The sequence below is a fragment of the Urocampus carinirostris genome, chromosome 3 (assembly GCF_059441175.1).
Source record: "Urocampus carinirostris isolate Australia breed hairy pipefish chromosome 3, RoL_Ucar_1.0, whole genome shotgun sequence".
Classification (NCBI taxonomy): Eukaryota; Metazoa; Chordata; class Actinopteri; order Syngnathiformes; family Syngnathidae; genus Urocampus; species Urocampus carinirostris.
Genome location: NC_142351.1, coordinates 60,178,546 through 60,201,963, shown reverse-complemented (window position 1 = coordinate 60,201,963; position 23,418 = coordinate 60,178,546). Strand labels below are relative to the sequence as shown.

General features: G+C 38.8%; 1 protein-coding gene across 1 annotated transcript in view; it reads right to left on the bottom strand.

Moving 5' to 3' along the window:
• grm7 (glutamate metabotropic receptor 7) overlaps nt 1-23,418 on the bottom strand; it is a 291,722-nt gene that overhangs the window by 114,106 nt on the left and 154,198 nt on the right. The window contains exon 6 of the mRNA XM_088332773.1: nt 14,037-14,237. Within this exon, the coding sequence (XP_088188899.1) occupies nt 14,037-14,237 (201 nt within the window). The remainder of the gene's footprint in view (nt 1-14,036; nt 14,238-23,418) is intronic.

Here is a 23,418-nt window from a genome sequence, read left to right as displayed (position 1 = left end):
GCATGAAGCTCTGAACTCAGACTTAGCAAAAGTGCACAGCTGCTCTGCGGAGCCAAGCGGCGTGGGTGGACCGGGGATCCGCTGCAGTCTTTCTCGCATCATTATTCTCGCCTTTTTTCTTCTTCTTGCCTCTCGCTCCTTAGCTCGGTGACTGGGGCGCAGCAAGAAGATAAACAAAAGAAGGCCTGCACTCCTTTGCTCTAAAATATACATTAGCGGCACGTACACCAGATCACGCGTCGGGCTAAATGCGTTTAGCCGCCGAGCCGCTTCCTCGGGAGACAGACGGAGAAACGGCCTCGACTCCGCCGTTCGGAAATCCGCCTCCATCTTTGTCAATCCAACTTGAATGATTTTGGCCCGGCGCGAATCCATAAAATGCTCCCAGATGGTTACTGAGATTGGACAACAGATTTTCAATCAATCGAACGTATCTTGGGTTTTGATCGTGCCCGCCAAAACGCCTCAACTAGACAGTCGCTCCCTCATCCAGCGCCGCTGCCATGGCGACAGCGTTGGAGGCTTTGTAGCCTTTATCTTCCTGACAGAAGTTTGTCTTCACACAATCGAAGAGAAATTTGTCCTGTTAGGGCCGGTGGCTTCGTAGCTTGAATAATAATAAATGTTAGATGTTTCTGTGCAACGCTACAAATAACGTGCATCCATCTCTGGACATGCTACAGAACAAAAAACCCATTACCTTATACATTAATCATTTGGAATAATAGATAGGTAATCCTCCATTTTGAAAAGAAAAAGTCCATGCAAAGAGAAAAAAAATACATATGGCTTGACTCACTGTTATCTTTCTAATCCTATCACTTATTCTATTGTTTGGGGCTGAGGCGTACTTGGAGATTTTTCTTTAAGAATAAAATCTCCTTTCTTTTAATCAACTGTCAGGTTTGAATATTCCAACAAATTGAGAAAGACACAAAACTGGACTCGCTCTGCAGTAAATATAAAACTTTTTCTGTTTTTTCTTCATGCATAGAAGGGTCAGCCTCCCAAAATTTAGCTCTTTATATTGAAAATGACACACTGTCTCAAAATGTCCTGCGTTTACATGACTTCAATCCATCTTTCTTACAAGATAGTGTATCATACATGGTCGTATAATATGTTTAGAAAAAAAAACTTCACATGACACTTTGGACAATGTCACATAAGCTAGTCACCTTTGAACATAAATGACTACAAGTTTATGTTCTAGCATTTTATCTGGTATATTTACAAAACATAATTTATCTTAATTCATGACTTGTTTTTTGTAGTGGCCAGAGGTTCGAAATATCCCTGCAATTTTTTTTTTACTCATCTGTGTATAAACATTATTTTGGTCAATACACGTGTTTCTTTGGTTTGTTAGCATTAGCATAGAGCTATCAAAATAAAGCAGGGTTGTCAAAGTCCAATGGATGAAAGGGCCAAAAAAGTAAGCTTTTCAATCAAATGTTGACATTTTTAATTTAAATATGATTGAACATAATAAAAATGCCATCTAATATATTCTAAATGATGAAATAAATGAACCAATATTTTCTTATAGTTTTGTTAGTAATCTGTACATTTCAAAAGGCACGAAAAACGAAATCCTTGAATAAAAATACTCATTACCTCATTACATTCGGCAACACCAGTCACATGTATCTTATTTTAGCAAACATAGGCTAAAATCCCTTCAAAGAAAAAAAAAAACAATTTTCTACCATCCACCTAATTAGAATGAAATATAGTGCAAGGAGAAGTAATGTACATTGGAAAATACACAATAGTTCCTGGTGTAAGAAACAATAAGATCATTTCAGGGGCTGAAGAAAACCTTGGCCGTGGAAAAAAATATGCTCATTTTGGGCATAGAAGAAGAAGCTAGTTCACAATAAAGCACAAGATTTCCAGGTGTATGATACAAAAATGAATTAAGATCATTACAGGGTCCAAAGAAATCCTTCTTGGGGGCCGGATGTGTTTTGCAGTCCTCGACTTTGACTTAGTTAGACTAAAGTATGTCATAGTTCATAGAGGCGAAATTAAAGACAAACATGCTTTTATTTAGAATTTTTTTGCTTTTATGTTACATGCACACGCCTTGATACGAGTGTTAACCACGTCTCTATTTTCCTAAAACTGAGCATGAGAAAAATGCTGATGTGTTGTTATTGTTACCAACATGTTGGTATCTTGCATGGCAGCAAGAAGAGGATTGATTAGCAGCCTATGCAGTTTCAACTCACAGCAGCGATTTTCTGTGTCACTGTGATTGACAGGAGGCCAGGCCAAGGTCGCCTCAAAGAGATTAAAGCTCCTCTCAAGACTCCAAGACCGACATAAATGAAAGGATTCTAACCGTTCCGTTTGGAGTCGTTTACCGTGTCATCATTTCGCAATTTAGACGGCTTTGTCGCGATAAACAGGATGCGCGGCAGGAGTTTGGATCGCAGAGTTTGGAAATGAGTTCACGCTGCGAATATTATTCTCACTGCACATATTCCACATAACATTTGTCATGGGGGAAGAGTTATTTTAATGCCAGGCACAGTTGAGCTGCTGCGCGTACCTCCGAAAGTAGGGCACTTTGGGCAACATAATTCACACACTTCTTTTATTTGGGAAAAGCTCAGTCTGATCTAGGCCGTTTTCTAAGGACGCGGCGTTCTTCTGCAGACGAGCTTGAAACGATCGCCAGCACATCCGTAAAGACGCTCTGCGCCAAGTCGGCTTACGCTCGGCTCGCTCTTTCTGCCCCGCGGTGCACATATCATTAATAGCCACCGACATTAATTGTTTAGTACAAGGCAAGCCTTTTTGTACGGGCCTAAATAATGCAAAAGAGCAGGAGCAGCGAATACAGACAGCATCAAATAATTCTAAAAAACTGACACAGAGTTGCAGTTATCCGCCAACTTCTCCCAAAACCGGCCAATGTTTTCACTTTTTCCTCCATTGCTTAATGTCGGAATCTCTTTCACACGTTTTCTGTATGCTGGAAAACTGGTGATGTAAATTATGTCTACGAGATAAAACAACACAGATGACTAGGTCTGCAACAACAAATCGACACAATAAATCAAAATCGATTATTAACTCATTCAGTGCCATTGACGTATTTTCACTTCATTTACGTTTTTTTCCCCACTAACTCTCGAGATTTTTTTAATTAAATGCAAGAAAAGACAAATGTGGCTTCGTTGAAGTCTAATGTAGTCATATATTGAAGTAAACATTTTGGAAAACTGAAATTTAAAGAACAAAAAACAAGTATTTCAGTAAAAATATTGTAAAATAAAAAAATAAAGTTACATTTTTTTGACAATGGGGTAGGAATATGAATTATTTTTTGCAAGGTGAGTGTAGTTATAAGATTGAAGTAAAATTATGAAATTAGGGAAAAAATAGGCGACATTTGTCACAATGGATTTGTATTGCACTATTATTAATTTTTGAGACCAGTTTCTCTGTTACAGTAATCCCTCAGCTATCATGGTTAATGGGGGGCAGAACCTCGCCCGTGAAACATTAAATCTGCGAAGTAGAACACTTTATTTTTTTAGGTGTTGATTTATTCATTAACCAAGTACAAACCCAATTTACAGCCTCAAGTATTTATTTACAAAGTATTTTAATTTTGAGGGTTTGGGTTGGAATTTGGACTGTATTTGAAACAGTCCTCTGAATTTCACCATTTTTATCCTGCAGTTAAGGAAAACCACAACCACGTGTTTTATATCACTCTTTCCCCCCATTTCCCTTCGCCTCCTTCCTTTCAATGTAATGTGCTTCGTGGCTGTATCGCTGATGATAAAAGTATGGTAAATGCAGAGATGCGTGGTGAAAATAAATAGATAAAGGCTATTTGAACTAAGTTGGGCATTGTTAACACATACTGAACAGAGAAAATAATTAATTTTAAACTTTTTAATGACACCTTGAATTCCGCAACCCACCTAAAACCTGACTCGCATCATTTTACATAATAATTTGAGACCATCATGTGATTGTTATGGAAAACTGCATACACATTTTGTATTCTTCCTACAGAAATGTAGCATTTTTGAAACAGTGCCAGGGAGCCACTAGGGATTGTCAAATACCCCAATTGGCTCCTGGGGCAGGTCTAGAGAAAGAAGTCCATTAGTTGGCGATGTAAAGCGTCTTTCTCTGTTTAGCCAATCAGAATGCAGAACACAATGCATGATGAAAATCCACAAATCAGCTTTAACCGTAGCTAGGTGTCTCTCTTTCACAAAAGCAAAATATGCAACAACATCGCCACGAAGGTTGTTCTTCAATCAAAAATGTTAAAGCCACAAGTGATGCAATGCTTGTTGCACAATGTGACCTTCATTATTTTGAAACAAGATAGTTTTTACCCAGTATGAGCATTGTCACACTCCTCTGCCTGACAGTGCTGAGGTCCTGCTCATCTCTGAAGAGCAGGATGGCGCTTTACACTGAGAATCAACAGCGACCAGATGACTAAGGTGCTATATCTGATTATCTGGCGGGCGGATTTTGGCACAGATTTTTGGGATTTCGGTAGCGGCATTTCTATTAATTCGACTGGCCAATTATTTAGGCTCTCTAAAGAAACACTGCACTCTCTCCGTTACTTCGACTTCTCCCCTCCTCCTCTCCGCCCACCCCGTGCCTTCTGTTTGGATAAGCAACAGGTGCGGAGTCACAGTAGCAAAAGCTTTTTCCGACTCCAAACAATGCAAACAGCTATGCCAACTCCCCGGCATGTCTGAGAGTAAAACAAGCCACTGATATTATTGTAATGACCGTAGTCAAAGATGCACAAAGTCGCTGATGAGGTAAAAACACATTGCATAGGAGCTACTGTTAACCGCATCTCACGCTCATTCATGCCACAGACTGAGAGCTGAACTTATCCACCAGTCACCTTCCTGACGTCAGGTCTACCTTAAAAGGGTCCATCATGGTCAAAAACATTAGCAACAAAAGTAACAGACATTAAAATATTGAGTAAGTCTGTGGTAAGTTTGTGATTAAGATAACATCAAAAGTGTCATTACCTTGTTTAAGGGAAGCAGATTCACGTGGAGACTGATTCATTAGCTCTTATGACATTAGATTGTCGATATGGTTCTAAAACAATTTTTGATTCGCGAGCTCTGTTGATATAGCCATGCACGCTTTGTTTTAAGTTCATTTAAGTACTGTAGGTTTGATTGACTTTTTATCTTTTTTATTTATAGTCAAACAAAGCTATTATTGTACTTTTTTTCAAGTTGCTGTTAAGCCGTATTTTATTTCCTGCACTGTTAGTTTTTGGTTTAAGTGAACGATTAGTAATAGTAGTTGTGATATAATTCTAATGTATTCAATGTAAAGGGTTTCAGGGAACTATAAAGTTTCATTTGAATTCATAACAACTAGTCTTGGTTTATTTTTGCATCATTATAAAAAAATCATTATGTCTATTATAAGCTTGTAGAGCAAATGAATAGTGGCTCCGAATATCGGCCTCATCTCAATACTAATAGTTGGTATCAGTATCGGCTCTGAAAAAAACAATATTGGCAGATCCCTATTTTGCATTAAAAAGTTCTGTTGTCTGTCCAAAACTGCACAGTCTGAAAAAAAAGGTGGACGTTAAAAAGGTATTTGTTCTTTATCAGATTCATTGATTAATCTGTAAAAATAATTCACCAATTTATAGATGATTAAAATAATCTTTAGGTGGAGCCCTCCAGGCGACCTTTTCCGTGTAGGATCCTAAACGAGACTTTAATGACACGGATGAAACTTTTAGAGGACTGCTAAAGTTACGCTCTGCAAAAATCGATGATGAACTCAACTTGGCAGCAACCAAGGTGCCAAATAACGACTTTTATGAAAGCGCTCACAAAATATTACTGCAGTTGTCCGCACTCCCTTTTATTTTATGACTTGTGGTATCCCCAATAAGCACTCTTGTATTTCTTTTCACTCGTTTTTGAAGCAGTGGATTCACACTATTAAGCAACTTGATATCTATGTATCATATTTTGCGGACTATAAGTCGCTCCGGGATTTAAGTACCACCAAAAATGCATAATTAAGAAGGAAAACATATTCATTTATTTGAAAAAAATAAAACAGTAAGATATATATATATATATATATATATATATATATATATATATATATATATATATATATATATACAGGGAGTGCAGAATTATTAGGCAAGTTGTATTTTTGAGGATTAATTTTATTATTGAACAACAACCATGTTCTTAATGAACCCAAAAGTCTCATTAATATCAAAGCTGAATATTTTGGAAGTTGGATTGGGGCTTTTTTAGTTTTAGCTATTTTAGGAGGATATCAGGTGACTATTACTGTGCATAATTATTAGGCAACTTAACAAAAAACAAATGTATACCCATTTCAATTATTTATTTTCATCAGGGAAACCAATATAACAGCTCAACATTCACAAATATACATTTCTGACATTCAAAAACAAAACAAAAAACAAATCAGTGACCAATATAGCCACCTTTCTTTGCAAGGACACTCAAAAGCCTGCCATCCATGGATTCTGTCAGTGCTTTGATCTGTTCACGATCAACATTGCGTGCAGCAGCAACCACAGCCTCCCAGACACTGTTCAGAGAGGTGTACTGTTTTCCCTCCTTGTAAATCTCACATTTGATGAGGGACCACAGGTTCTCTATGGGGTTCAGATCAGGTGAACAAGGAGGCCATGTCATTAGTTTTTCTTCTTTTAGACCCTTTCTTGCCAGCCACGCTGTGGAGTACTTGGATGCGTGTGATGGAGCGTTGTCCTGCATGAAAATCATGTTTTTCTTGAAGGATGCGGACTTCTTCCTGTACCACTGCTTGAAGAAGGTGTCTTCCAGAAACTGGCAGAAGGACTGGGAGTTGAGCTTGAGTCCATCCTCAACCCGAAAAGGCCCCACAAGCTCATCTTTGATGATACCAGCCCATACCAGTACCCCACCTCCACCTTGCTGGCGTCTGAGGCGGACTGGAGCTCTCTGCCCTTTACCGATCTAGCCACGGGCCCATCCATCTGGCCCATCAAGACTCACTCTCATTTCATCAGTCCATAAAACCTTAGAAAAATCCGTCTTGAGATTTTTCTTGGCCCAGTCTTGACGTTTCAGCTTGTGTGTCTTGTTCAGTGGTGGTCGTTTTTCAGCCTTTCTTACCTTGGCCATGTCTCTGAGTATTGCACACCTTGTGCTTTTGGGCACTCCAGTGATGTTGCAGCTCTGAAATATGGCAAAACTGGTGGCAAGTGGCATCTTGGCAGCTGTACGCTTGACTTTTCTCAGTTCACGGGCAGTTATTTTGCGCCTTGGTTTTTCTACACGCTTCTTGCGACCCTGTTGACTATTTTGAATGTAACGCTTGATTGTTCGATGATCACGCTTCAGAAGCTTGGCAATTTTAAGAGTGCTGCATCCCTCTGCAAGATATCTCACTATTTTTGACTTTTCAGAGCCTGTCAAGTCCCTCTTCTGACCCATTTTGCCAAAGGAAAGGAAGTTGCCTAATAATTATGCACACCTGATATAGGGTGTTGATGTCATTAGACCACACCCCTTCTCATTACAGAGATGCACATCACCTGATATGCTTAATTGGTAGTAGGCTTTCGAGCCTATACAGCTTGGAGTAAGACAACATGCATAAAGAGGATGATGTGGTCAAAATACTCATTTGCCTAATAATTCTGCACTCCCTGTATATATATACATATATAGCAAGCAAAAACACACGCACGACCATATGAACGTGCATTTCTGAATACTCGTAGTTTGAACAATTGGTGATGTATTAATTTTACCTAAAATAAACTTTACCCAGAGGGTGCTGACATGATGTACTACCATCTTGCTGCTATGGGTACCCTGAAAAACTATACGACTTGTAAAAGGTTGGGCAAAAAAAAAAAAGTGTGAAGAAAAATAGTGCGGTTTTGGTCACTGAGTTTCTGTAGTTTGTATTCTTCTTTGTGCTTTGTAGCACTTATTGTTGATTGCACTACACCAGGGGTGACCAAACGTTTTCAAGCTGACAGATTACTTTTTGTTACTGAATGATGCACAGTGCTACCTTTTTTTTTCAGATAACATACGTTATTACTATGTGGTTACTATGTTATTACCTGGTTGTAACTATTACAATTTCAGTCAACCGCTAAAACACCATGTCAGCTAAAAGTCACATTTATTAAAAAAAACAAAACGACTCATGACTGGAGAGGATTTTCGGTAATATTAAAAATGTTTTTTAAAAGAGAATCTGTTCTTCCAATGTGGTAAGGATTTGTTTTTATAATGATCTTCCGAAAAAAGAAAAAAAAAGTTCCCCATCTGTCTCTATTATAATTAAAACATATCTCTGCCTCGACTTTCCTTAAAACTGTCAAATCCTCTCTGATGCAAATGAGGTCGGCTCCTTCTCAGTAAGTTCAATTTTTCAGAGTTACACACTGGAAACTTCCGTGTACACTTTTCATTTGTGACCGCTATGATATCACTGACGATTGCCCTTTTTTGTTTTCTTTTTATTCATTTCAATGATAACTCTATGAGACGCATACTCGCTTTTTGAGAAATGCGATTGTAGAATATCATCGCCGTGTAGAGGAACTACACTGCCACAAATTCATTTTCCACTAAGCTTTTCCTCTGCCGACACAAGACTCAAAATGTGTTGACAAGACCCCTCCTTTTTCGGAAAGTACCCACCAGAGCGCGCACACCACAGCTCAAGGGGAGACATTGCATGCGTTCACAGGAATGACCGGACTCTCTAGCTGTATAATACAGATAAGAACCCCCAACGTGTTCATATGGGATAGAAGATCCATGATTTGCGTATGTGTGTCATGTTTCATTCCAGTGATTCATTTAATTGCATGTCTGAATGAAATTTTGCCTAAAATAAACCATCAACTCATTGATGAATTTCATTTTGAAAAGCCTCAACAGGAGTTCCATCCGGTTACAGGGCATGCCTACGGTGACTGATGACATCAGCAGCACTTAAAAGGCCTGGCGCAAAATCCAGCAAGGAGGCCTGGCACACCCAGCCACAAGGCTTAGCTGCCTTGTTGCTTGCTCAGGCACTGGTTTTCATTTGCATTAGACAACACTACTGATCAAATATTACACACTGGGGCTTTAAGCAACTATAGAAGTGATTTTTCTCTTTCCACAATTTTATCCTGCACCAGCCAGGTGTTCTTTGGTCTTCATAATGTTGTTTGTTCTCCAGTGTTTCCTTTCACAGACTTCAAAACTCATTACAAACCAGGTGCTTTTAAACTAAGACTTGACCCATTGGTGCAAGTTGTCATTTATAGTAATTTAGAACCCCAAAACGCATCAGGGAACGTCTGGGTTCAGTTAGCTGAGCTGAGAGAAAACAGAGTGGCAATGTTTTTGTAAAACCTTCCTTTCAGTTTTTTCAGTGTCAATATAGTTTAAAATGTTGAAATAATTTGGTTCTTCCTCAAAAATGTGTCTCTTATGTTTATTCTTAGAAAATATCTTCAGTTTTTTAGCTTTAAGTGTGAAGCCTGAAATGCGGCAGTTCTTGGAGGCCAGAACTTTGATTCTGCATTTTGGATCTTCGTTGGAGAAAATCGAGACAAACATTATCTGAGATGCTACAGCCCCTTGTTGGAACATGAATGGAACGCACACACATTTTACGTTGAGAGGATCTTAACGTGATTAGCAATTAATGAGTCGTTACCAATTTTCAGCTACTCCACGCCTTCCCCTAGATGTAATCATGAACAAGCCAAGAAGAAAGTGGTCAATCCATTTACTATTCACCACAAATTATACAGAAAAAAAAACACTTTCGTAATTTCTGTTCTTGTAATTTTGTCGTTTTTTACAAGGGTATTCACATTTATTGCAATCAAGGTGACCCATCCATTACCTGCCATCCAATATCTGCACCGCTTATTCTCAGTAGGGTCGCGGGGATGCTGGAGCCCATCCCAGCCATCTTCGAGCAGTAGGCAGGGGACACCCTGAACTGATTGCCAGACAGTCGCAGGGCACACAGAGACAGACAACTCACTCGCTCATTCACACCTAGGGACCGGCCAACTAACCAACTAATGTTTTTGGAATGTGGGGGAAACCAGAGTGCCCAAAGGAAACCCGCGCAAGCACGTAAAGAACATGCAAACTCCACATGGGAAGGTTCGATCTCATGACCTCAGAACTGTGCCGCATACGGGCTAACCACTCAGCCGCTGTGCTGCTCAAGGTGACCCATTCTTCCAAAAATATGTTGTTTTATTTATTTATCTATTTGTTTTCCTTCATTCATTTTACAATCACTAATAGGTATTTTAAGGAAGAAAATAGGGAAGAATTTGGGGGGAGAGGGGAGAAAAAATAATCAGAAAAAGGAAGAGGAAAAATAGGAGGAAAAAATAAGAAAAAAGGAACAAATGAGAACAAAAATGAAAAAAGGAATGAGGGAACAAAGAAGGAAAAAAGAAAAAAAATGAGAAGAGAGAAAAGGTGAAAATATGTAAAAAGAAAATAGGTCATTTTTGTTGTCCTGCCTAAAACACTGCAAACAAGTAATGCTTCATTGGTAGATGACTTGGGTAACTTTAAGAATAATTTATTTTCTGATTTTACCATATTTGATGTATTTCTTCAGAAAAAAAAACTAAACTGAAATAAACAGTGGCAAATATATCTTAAAATTAGTGCTATGTATATAATCATACATGATGTGTACATATGTATGAATATGTAGATATGTATATAAAAAAAATGAATAAATATATATAGAAATAGAAATATGTCTATATAGTTAGCCGAACCGAAAAAGCCGCTTCATTAAAAAGAGCCTGAATTCCCATCTCTACTCACTCCCCGTTAGCATCAGATTCAAGTCCTTTCTTTACTCGTATCACACATCAGCAAGAGCGAGCGATGGGTCGGGCCTGGTTACGAGACCGAATAAGCTAAAAACAAGATTTCTGCTTCCCAGTCACGTGATGCTACGTCACTGACACCCGCTTCAAGCGGGGCTTCATTTGCTACGCCCACTCTTACTCGACAAAAGCTTCAAAGCCGCGCTTCATTTTGCCCATCATTGAGCAAGATTATCACCTGCTGAATTCTTGTACTGCCATACTTGCTCCCTGCTGGATCATCGACCTCTCTCCTGCTTCTTGTACCAGAACTGCTGCCTCTGGTGATCTATATACTGGTGGCCCGATACCTGACTCCGCATTTGTTAACAAATGCGGCCCGAAACAAAGACCACTATTTTAACTTGTGTTAAACATGTCAGCCCCATTCTGCAAGAGTATATCAGAGCGACCGTCGAATGTTAGCATGTGATCGTGATGAAGCACGTATGTATCAAGAGAAATAGGCAATTCTGCGGCACAGATACGCATCAATTATGAGCACGAATGTGTGAGGCTTGAAGGACGTGCTGACTCACTGCAGCTTCTCTTTCATTCTCTGCCATTTATTTCATACCAGCAAGCTATTTCAATCATATTGATGAGACATAATTTTTTGGATCGTTTACGAAAAAGAAAACGTGTATGGAACGGATCAGTTAACTGAATTGGAATATTAATTAAATGCGACCATGATTTATTTATTTTTTTGTGCAGGCAGAAGTCAGAGGTTAAAACATTAAAGCTCAAATATTGACAGGGCTTATAAATATTATACATTAGTTTTATAAGATTTTTAAGAATGTTTTGAAACGCTTACAATTAAAGCAGGTAATACATTAGATATCTAATTAGGGCACTACTTTTGATATTTAGTTGTAGTAATACCGTCGTTATATTTTTTTTATTTTTGAAGTATTACTGCAGTCGGAGATTTGTGGTACTTCTGTTGTAGTGTTTTTGTAGTGGTTTTGTATTATGGTGTTAAATGCCATGATGTATTTTTAGTATGTAAAGTATTTTAAAGTATTTCCATCGTAAAAAAAAAAAAATTGTGTAGTATATATATGTGTGTATTTGGTTACGTCTCCAAGATTGGCCTCTTTGCACAATTGTTTAACCCAATGCGGGCCCAACCTCCAAATACAGACGCTGCCATACTTAAGACCATTCGACTTAAGAAAAACGGTAGATACGAACATATTTTTCGGGATCTCGAAAAATATCTGGACGTTGCTTTGTATTGTGTGCATCTTTTTCCAAATACAGGACCTTACTGCACTGCTTCTTTCTGCCGTTACCGACGTGTGGTGTTGCTGTCACCCAGCATTCGCCCCGAAGAAGAAATCGGCTTCCTCTTCCTGGTTTGTGTGCAAACATACTCTACTGAATCTTTGACATTTTTATTGTTTATTATCTCGTGCATCCATTCAATATGGTTGGTGTAAAGTGTAAAGAAGAGGTGAGCCATTTCTTTTGAAATGAAAGTGGAATAAGAAAGCTAGATGTGTTTGAGAAAATGGCTGGATCGCTTTTTTTTGTCCACTGTCTATCAAGGAGGAGGACCTCTTGAAGCCCATCTTCCAAAAGTAAGTTAAACACAACTTTATTTATCTTTATAGGGCATACTATTTTATTAAATGTTATTTTTTTAGTACAAAACAATACAGGTTACTTATATAAGCCTTAAACATACTTATATAAACCTTAAACATAAATAATATAGCACCGAAGCAACTTACGAACAAATTCAACCTACGGACGATCGTCTGGAACCTAACTTGTTCGTAAGTAGGACAGCGTCTGTAGTTAGCCACCCCTGAATTGAAGGAGGTACCTGATGGCATTGACTGACAAAACAGAAAGAAGAGATCGAGCAGGGCGATTTAGTTGCACCTCATTTGTTTCTTCTTTTTTGCATTATTATGCCAGGTATAAGGCCTGCGATCCACTGAAAACTGGTCTTTGATCGACTTTTAGGTCTTGAGCCACCAGTTGAAAACACTTTCTTAGAAAATGTTTTTCATAATGTCTTTAATCAACTTTTTCTTACTCCGTGTATTTGTTTGATTCTGTGTAGTTAGAATGCTATGGTAGCAAAGCATTTCCATGAAAAGTTTGATTCGAAGAATATTATGGGCACGAATGACTCACAGAACATTGCTGCTATATATTCACAAGTGAAAGGACAAAATTGCTTAAAGTCATTCTTATACTAAAAGAACGATCCAGAAGCTGAAAAATATCCTAAACCTAGACTAACTGAAACCTCAAGTGTACAGCGGTGGACATTTCCACTGTACAACAAGCATCCGTCTAAAACCATTTCTATCAAGAACGATGAAAATGCTCAAGGCTGACTACAAAACAAAGCACACCTGAGATATTTGACGGGCGGTGGCGGTGGGGCTGTGTGTGTGTGTTTGTATGTGACATATATGATCCGAAACAGCTAAACCTATTTTTGTGAACATTTACACAGTTGTACTTTAGGTCTCTGTGAGTGTTTTAGCTAGAAAAAGCATTTGCTTTGGTGTGATCTGCTTTCTTGGGGTCTCTAATTGTATCTGGCGGCCAAATTAGGTACTGCAGCTACCGACCACCAAAAATAATCTCCCATTGACCCAGTAGTCCCAGGCCATTTTGCTCATTTTTCATAATTCGGTTACTACTTAATGGCACCGTCTGGTTGTTTTTAAACCTTGCAAGGGAAGTCATGGCAACGCCTCCAAGTTCCTGAATTAATCAAGCGCATCTTTGCAAGGACATGATATTTTAATTATTGAAAAAAACGTGGTGACCCCTTTTCCCACTACTGCTAATATCCATGTTAAGGTGTATTTCATTTTGTTAAAACCTGAAATGCATTAACTTTTTTAATATCCCAACTACTTTTTTTACTGCTTACATCAGGACAAATTTGTTTTTTAGGCAAAAAATATAAAGAGTGAAAGTCAAGCTGCTTCCGAGTCACAATCATGTTTTTTTCATGGCAGAATGCCATCAAGTATTCATCAGCGCTACAAAGGTCAGATCATCGGGATCTTTGTATAATAATCCAGAAAGCTACAACAAACACGTCCTTGAATGTCGCACTCACCGTTGAAGCTGGAGTTTCGGATGTACTTGAGCAAAGTTTTCCCTTCGGCCGATTCCATCAGCGGACAGACGCCGGGAAGGTCCGGGCACAATTCCCGCTGCATGTTGTGCAAGGCGTGGGCCATGGCGTACACCGCATCGATCACAAATTGAACTTTGCCTTCCTGCTCGTACTTGGAGTCGATCCCGATGCGTTCTTGGCCTGCATGGGAACCGCGGAGAGTTAGTAAATGCAAAGTTAACCTTTAGACTTTATATCAGTTCAAATTACACTGCAAAAAAGGATCAAATCGCCATTGTTGCATAGCACTTTTCGTCCGGACTGGAGATATTGTAATACATAAAAACTTGAATGAATGAAACTTTATTTCAAACATGGGAAAACAAAACTGAAACAAAACAAAAAACAATGTCAACGTAATATGTCCGAAAAGGAATAGGAAGAAGCTTATTTAATCCTACCTCTTCAACTTCCTGAATTGTGTCTGTGTCTAGATCTCCTGTGTATATACATAAGACAAACTCCTCATAAATATACATATTTACATAAGTTCTGTGGATGCACAGTCACTCTATTTTCACCATGATCATCACCATCACAACCATCAGCATCGTTTCGCATACTATAAAATGAGAGTATCTATTATGATAACAATGATTATTGTTGGTGCTCATGGTGACAACTGACTGTTTTGTGGTGTGTGTGTGTTGTAGTCATACAAAGTATATTTGAACCTGCTATTAGAAGGGGATAAACTTCATTCATTAGAAATAACAATATCGATTTGAATATTAGGTAAAATAATTTGCATTTTTTTCTTTGTTTTTTATTAGCACTTGTTCTGGTGGCACTACACAGCACAGTGACATCTAATTTTGAGGCAAATACAGTATTTTTCTGAGTTTAACTAAGATAAGCCTATTGAATGCATAATTTAAACACCAGCGCTAAATCAAAACCGGTAGACAAACATACTGGATGATATCAAGTTCCATATGTGAAGAATATCTTAATACAACAAACATGATCACAAAATATTTTCTTGTTTTTCATAAACAAAAATGTATGTGAGTATGTAATAAATACGTTTCTTTTGAACATGTTTATAACATGCCCAGGGTTTTTACATCTTTGAGAATTTTTTCAAAAATACATTCATGTCTTCCAAGCCAGAACGTCATTCAATTTCATGTCTTGCAGACATTAAGAAGGGTTGACATATATATGTGAAAAAAAATCCCCAAAAGTCCACTCAGCAATTTTAGTTTTCCTGACTAAGCATTTTTTCTACTCTGCCAGGCCAGAACGATAATGACTAGCAACATCATCTTTTCCAACAAGTCACATACTGTATTTTCCTCACTAAGAGTCGCACCTAAAAGCCTTATTTTTTCAAAAGCTGACCATGCTCCTTGTAATATGGATCAAAATTGAGTCGCAACAGGTCTCGCAACTACGATAAGCAGCTGCCAACAAGATTTCCCCCCGTGTAGAAGTAGTGCACAGTGCATGCGCGTCCATTTTTTGGTGGATTTTTCATTTGTTGCGTCTTCGGAGTAGGTAAATATTTAGATTCACTACACTCACAAATATAAAAGCACTATGGTTGCGTATTAATATCGGACATGACGTCTTTGGTGAGCTATATTTTTCGGGTATCTTGTTTCAGACTGATTGTGACGTTTCTATGATGATTATATATTGAAATGGTCATATCTTGAATCCGAAGAGTTTAAGATTTCCAATTTTATGTGGCATGACGTATTTCAGTGACTGGTGGCATCGTACATACACCGTGTGTGAACGTGACGAAGACACATGTTTGCTTTTCAAAAGTCCAAGGGTTTAATAAAAATTGACCGTAGCGCTTAAGAGTCCAGTGAGCCTCATGTATAAACTATATGACAAAAGGCTATTTTTGGGGGGTGCACCTTGTAATCAGGTATGTTACCCCAGGTGTGAAAACTACCCCAAAAAGCTGATTCACCATTTTTAGTTTTATTGACTCAGAAGCTTTCCCAAAATAATATTCAACACTCTCAATATTTCAGCAACCTCAGGTAGGTCACTCGAAAGGTGAATGAACCTGTCTAAGACGGAAATGCCACCAAAAGTAGATACTGCGTCTCACCGCGGATGATGCTTTAATATTTGCAGCATCCTTTCCATCGTTAATTTACAATTTGGAGTTAAAGGACAATCCAGTAAATGTAGATTAGTCTAATTCCCAAAATCAGAAATCTTCAAATATCAGTCTGTTTGGTTCGCGAGGATGTTGACAGATTGCGCGAACGTGCTGTTCACCATGGTAATGTGGCGCTAACAACGGGCCTCATTGGTCCCATCCACAAGGTGATAAAATTCCCCGTGAACTTTCCGCAGGCTGGCTCACGTCCTTGTCGCGGTACGCTGCCCTTTCATGATGGCTTCCCGTAAATGTTTTGCCTCCTGCCGCTCGTGCACTGCGTGAATATTTAAAACCTACAACCTGCTCCTGGATTGTCGAGAACGTGGAGCTTTTTGGGGGGGTTGAAACAGTCGGACTTCAAAAAGACAGAGAGTAAAAGAGTTTGACAGAAAAAAATCCCTCAAGATCAGTAGGTATGTTATGTGCGATTGAGACTACATTCACCAACAACAGACCCTTTTGATTGGCTCTCTGGTGTGAACTGGTTGACTCCAGTCTTTGTAAGGAGCCATTCCTTTAAATGAGTTCTCACTGTGCATCCTTGTGGCACAATAATTAAATGCAATATGTCATGGCGCAACAGCGCTCAGAATAAAAACTAAAAAAGGGCTGACAAAAAAACGTAAAGAAAAGTAGCCGCCACATTTGTGTTTCCACTTACACAAATCAATTGAAGAAAAGAAAATTAAATTTGCCTGCATGTGCTTCTGCAGGTGATCTTTAAAGCCTTGAAGGTACCACACATTTCTGACGATATTTAAAGTATCTTTAATTAATACACTATTGGAGAGGCCAGAAAGTGATTTGGACACATTATTACAAATGTGTTGTCAGTTCGTGCTTGTTAGATGTTTTGCCTGGTACGCTAATAAGGCTGATGATGTTTTTCATGTGAATGTCAGTTTTTTTTTTTTTTTTTTACTACGCAGGATGATATGTTTTTCTATTAAATAGTTCATTCTTTATGGCAGATATTTTTTGAAGCGTCTGCATGCTAAACAGGGATCGGAATGTTTGTTTTGTAAATTACTTTTTTTTTTCCTAAAAGTGCTTGCACCTGATCATAGATGGTCCCATATATTAGACTTTTTTAAGGGAGACAACCGATTGTTTTAATATTTAAATGTGTCACTGCATGTATAGCCATAATTAAGTGAGTTTTCCAGTGATATCCCTTTAATTATTTTCATCATCAAACCAATATCTTAAAAAAAGTTAATCATTTACTGGTAATTATGGACCTTGTGTTTACCCATATATTTAAAAGTAATTAGTTGGTCTAAAAAAATAATTCAGATATTAGACATTATACAATCTCTACATTGTTCTAGGTGGGTTTTTTTTTGTTTTAGAGAGGTAGCCATTGAGTCTTGCCTTGAGCCTTGTCCAACCACCTGCAGGATTTAGTGTGGAGCCTGTTATGTCATTTGGATATTGTATTTTCCCACTGACTTATTTTTCAATATTGTCAAAGCCTGCCGTGTTTGCCCTTTTGATATATAAATCATTGTTTTACAAATGATTGATATTTTGATATCGCACTAGTGAAACATTTACATAATTTTCCTGTATTTTCAAGACCGAGATATTCTGTATTGTTTTTATTTTTCTATCAAAACCCACAATGGATCTACTCAACCCCAGCATGTGTTTAAACCGTTGTGTAGCACAATCCCAATGTTAAACCAAAACAAAGAGGGAGGAAAAAGTCTGTCCTACAATATTTAGTTAAAATATATATCTTGAAATGCAGCATAAGTATATCTTCTTTTTCTTCGCTTTATCTAAACCTTCCACGGGTCAGCTCCCGTACGCAGTCCTACGACTGTACACTGTAAATGATGCAATGTGTCGCAACACCTGTCATTGGGATCAATTAGGTGACCAAACCACAATTCCAACCCCAAATGTCAAGTATATATATATATATATATATATATATATATATATATATATATATATATATATATATATATATATATATATATATATATATATATATATATATATATATATATATATATATATATACATACACAGGGATGGGTAGGGTTACTTTAACTGAATTACTTTCATTTACTTTTGGATTACTCCAATACCAAATATGCTAATAAAAGACAAAATAAACTAAATATAATTAAAATGACTAAATTTTGTGCAGGCTTGGGGAGTAACGGAATACATGGTAAAAATGATGTTGGAAAGCTGTTTGGATTTATTTTCATTTTGTTTCTGTCGCATTTTACGTTAGTTTTGCCGGAGATCAAAGCCAGGAGAGAAAGCTTACCATGTGTTGTGAGTCATAATTTTATTCATATTTAGTTTCTTTTGTCTTTTATTAGCATATTTGGTATTGGAGTAATCCAAAAGTAATTGAAAGTAATCCAGTTAAAGTAACCCTACCCAACCCTGGTCATTATATATATTGTATAGGCTTAATTATGCTTGAATAACGCATACCCAACCCTGTATATACAAATGAAATGGGACTGACAAAAAAAGTACACTGGAAAAAGAAAAAACAACGCCTCAAGTACCTAATTTAGGTTGACTTGGGATGCAGCCTACTTGCTTAACAGAAGGTCAAAAACAATCAATGCTGACATTTTAGTCCATTACTCAATAGTCAACATATAACATGCCAATGAGCAACATAGAAATCAGCATAAGGTGACCTATAAGCACATGCTACCTTTTTTAGATTTGACATTCACAAATAAAACTCGACTTGAGATATAAAGAAAGAAACAGTCGCATGGCCTTCACAGTCATCAAAAGCGTTTTTAGCGGGACGGGGGGAAGAATGAAAGGCATTTATAGCGATTTCACGGAGAGCTTGCGAGGTGCTCGGCGTGGTCGTGCATCTTTTATGTATCATTGACACGTGATGAAATGTGACGCACGGCAGGCTAACATAGAGAAGCCGAGCCGGTCCTCGGGCAAACAATCGTTCGTGTCACAATGGCATAATAGTCTACGCTGGCAAGATTAATACAGCAGCCCACGTTAACGGCGTCACCCACACGGATAATGAATGCGGCGGGCTCGCCTGTCAAACAGTTGGCACCCCGAGTTTATGTAACACCAGCATGCATCACAACACGTCGTTGCGACAAATACGGGGGCATATTAACTAAGCATTCTGCTCTCTGCCATTGACGCTGTAATTTCAGAACCCGATGACGCCGACTCCTCCCTGCAGAAACGAGCCGACTCCGTTGGGGAGGAGCACGGGGAATGCAACATAGAAAACTTCAAGACGGATGTTTAGGAAGCGAGTCCTCGGGCGTTAGGAAAAATATTAATCAGAGAAAGGACAGGCACACTCGGGGAAACTCAAGAGCAACATTTGAAATGAGGCAAAGGAACAAACAAAAAGCCTGCTGCTGCTGGCCGGCCTGCATCTAGAGCGCAGATTCCGGAGGGCATGCACCTTCTCATTATTAAAGTTGCTATATTAAGGCCTTCTCTTCTATTAACTAGCAACTTCAAAATGATGCATGAATAATAAATGGCGGACTGCCTGATAACAACAGATTCAATTTTTGTCACTGGGTACGTTTACATGCTGGCGGTGGCGGGTCGTGCATTTCACAGTTCGGCCTACGTCTGAATCAATCCAGCCCTCAATAATTAATTGGTATTGGGTTTATTATTTTTTATATCGTAATTTCGTCATATTCATTTTCAGTATTATGAAGGAAAAATTCAATTACAGAATAAACAAATCACCTGAAAAGAAAAAGGAATGCCAGGTCAAAGCCAAAGGCTTATAAAAAGAAAGTTTTATCTTTTATTTGTAAAAAATGTACTACAGCTACGACAAATATAAAACAGTACCAATAACAAATTAATGAAATGAAACATTATTCAGGAATATAACCACAGTTTCCTGACCAAAAATTAGTTTTATTAGTGCACAAAATCCATCCTCCTTTCTTTTCTATCAATCACTCTGTCATACAGCGGTTTCAGTTCCATCAAGAGGTTTTTCTATTGCCGTCGGGACGAATGCTGAAAGTCAAGCACGTTCTTTCGTTTTTCTGGCATAGGTTTTAACTTGATTTAGGGCCTGGTCACACAGCCGTTTGCGTCTGTATCGCGGGTAAAATTTTGCGATTTTTTTTTCCCCTCTGGTTGCCCGCAATGGAAAATGCGCAAAATTGGCCAACCCGCTGTTCATCGGTGGTATGCCCGCTAAACAGACGCCGGCGACTGTTCCGCTTCCTCATCGCGTCATTTCCGCGTGTGGACCACGGGTATAAAAGCTGCCGAGCCGGTGTTGTGCCGACAAATGAATCCCTGCCGAGATTTGCATCCCCTGGCTACTATAACCACCTTGACTTGGTTTTATCTCACTTTTATATCACTTTTCAGGAATGTAATAGCGGACATATAACCAAAACCACTTTGTCTTGCATTTGTTGGGAATGTAATACAACTTAAACCGTTCCGTCTTTGTATTTGTTGTGAATGTAATCGAACGGTAATGCACGCCATATATAAAATACTTTTGAGCAGGTAACATGTTTATTTTGCCCTTTTCTATTCAAGTCGCTCGTATTGAAACTGTTATGCACTATACCATAAAGATTATTTCAGCAAGTTTTATGGTAGAGTGCATAACAGTTCTCAAAAGTGATTTATATACGGTGTGCATTACCGTTCAATTACATTCACAACACATACAAAGACAGAATGGTTTAAATTGTATACATTCCCAACAAATGCAAGTCGAAGTGGTTTTGGTTATATCTTCGCCATCACATTAGCGAAAAATGATATAAAAGTGAGATAAAACGAAGTAAAAGTGGTTATAGTAGCGAGGGGGATGCAAATTTCGGCACAACACTGGGCTGTAGAAATCATAACTGCTCAAGACACAGTCCCGTGAAGATCAAGATTTCAAGCTATGGCACCGAAGAAGCCAATATGTTATTATTGTAATAGTTTTTCATTTTTATTTCATTATCTTGTTATGAAATGAAAAGAAATGTCAAGAAATAAAAATGGATTAAGACGAGGTCACTACGGTGACGGGGATGTTCACTCCTTGACGTCTCGAGCACAACTGACGTGTGCTCGGCAAATTGCGCTGTATATACGCGGAGAAAGGCGTTTGACCGTCACACGCGTTACACACGCTAATTCACGTGATAACACCGCGATACAGGCGCAGAACAAACGTGCTATGACCGTGCTCCACCCACGATTACCCGCTGAAATTTCGCGTCCTACCCGCGTATAACTACGCCCTGGCCGCGGCCGTAGCACGTCGTTCCGTGTCTGTACCGCGTCATTACCTCGTGGTCTAAAGTTTTGAGCAGCGCAATACTTTTTCGCACGGCCAACCGCGTGTGAATTTACGACCGCGTGTAAAGCACTGCTGTATCTCGTCTGTATGGCGATCTCAAAGCGTCCAACAGCGTCTGCTTCACAGGCAGAAATTTCTGGCCGTGATTCAGCCTCGATACAGACGCAAACGGCTGTGTGACCGGGCCCTTAGGGCAGAAAAAGTCTGTCCCACAAAAGTAATGGACACAGGGATTTTTTTTTCCACATTTGCGTTGTGATACTTCAATTACGGCTCCCTATCCATCCATATTTTGTGAAACTGCTGACATTTCCCAACGCCTGCTAGCAAGCGCTGGCTTGGCAACTCAAAATTTGATTGGCTAACCCAACAGCTTTATGGTCACTTATTTTATATCTAGTAGCCAGCATAGCCACTTGTGAAGGCCTCAGGGTAGATTGTCATAATTTACATGCTCCTGCTTTATAAAACAGCGATAGCCGTTGCCGGATTCTTTTTGTCTTTAGACATTAGGGATCATGGACATACTTTGGCTCTAGTCTCTTGCCTAATCGCCAACCTTATTACTTTCATATTTTGCGATATTACATAAATGTAAATGTAAATGGTCTGCATTTTTATAGCGCTTTTCAAGTCATTGAAGACCTCCCAAAGTGCTTTACAATGTGGTTAACAATTTTCCCCTTTACACACTAACTAAGCGATAGCAGCGTCAGCCATGCAAGGCAACTACCTGCTATCGGGGGCTTCTTTTTAATTGTAAGTTGAGCCCTGGCTGTCTCTTTCTCCTCTCTTTACAGAGACCATGCCTGGAAACAATTCACAATGGCAGATATGAACTGAGCCCTGATGGCAGCAACCACTAATTTAACGGCCTAAACCATTTGGCAATTTAATGCATGGGTGTTGCAAAGGTCTCACCTCCTTAAATAACTCCGCAGAACCTGTTGGTGCATACCTGTGCAAACCTTTGGTGGTAGCGTCACGGACTTTGAATACTGGAATACTGATCATATTAAGAGCAAGAATTTGGTTGGAGGTGAACTTCAGACACTGAATCATCAGTAAGATGGGTCGATCGTAAAACGAGATACCAATGTACTTGCAAACACAATGTATACAGGGTTATTGTTTTTTTTTCTCCAGGCAATATTCCGTCTCCAATCAGATTACTGCCAGGATAGAAATGTAGTCACTGTCAGGTCAACAACATGAAATCAACACGAGCGGATCAAGAACCCGGCAGGCTATTCGGGACACCTTCTACGTGGGTTCAGAGCAATTAGTGTTTGCCATGCATTGGCTGGAACAATTCCCAAAGTTTGCCATCATTGCCTGGAACAATTCCCGAAAGCTTCTGGCTTTGTCCAGAGCTTCTAAATATTCAGTTTGAACTGCACGACTTTGAAGCAATTTACACTGCAGCAAAGCCTTTATTTTTTGCTTTTGATTTTGCTTTGTTAACACTTGTTACGGTGCGGCAGGATACAAGAGCGGACACAAGCAGTAATTTGAGAGTTTTTATTTGGGAACACACTCCGATAGAGGAAGGACACAATCGAAAAGACAGTCCAAAAATAGGCAGCTGCTAAAAAGGCAAAGTCTTATGAAAGTATAGCTTGACTGCTGAGTGATGTGCGGCAATCTCCACTGTTCAAAGCAGACAATCCGACACGTAAATGTTTGTGCTCGCTGCTTTTAACCGCTGGAGTTAATGGAGTTAATTAGCAGTCTAACACTACGTCGCCCTTTAGCTGGTGTAGACAAGCGGGACCCTCACACGCGTTCAATACCAAACATGTTTCTATCTCAAAATGGATGATTTGTTTTCTCCAACATAAATGCAATAATCTTTTTTACAATTTTTTTTTTTTAATGGA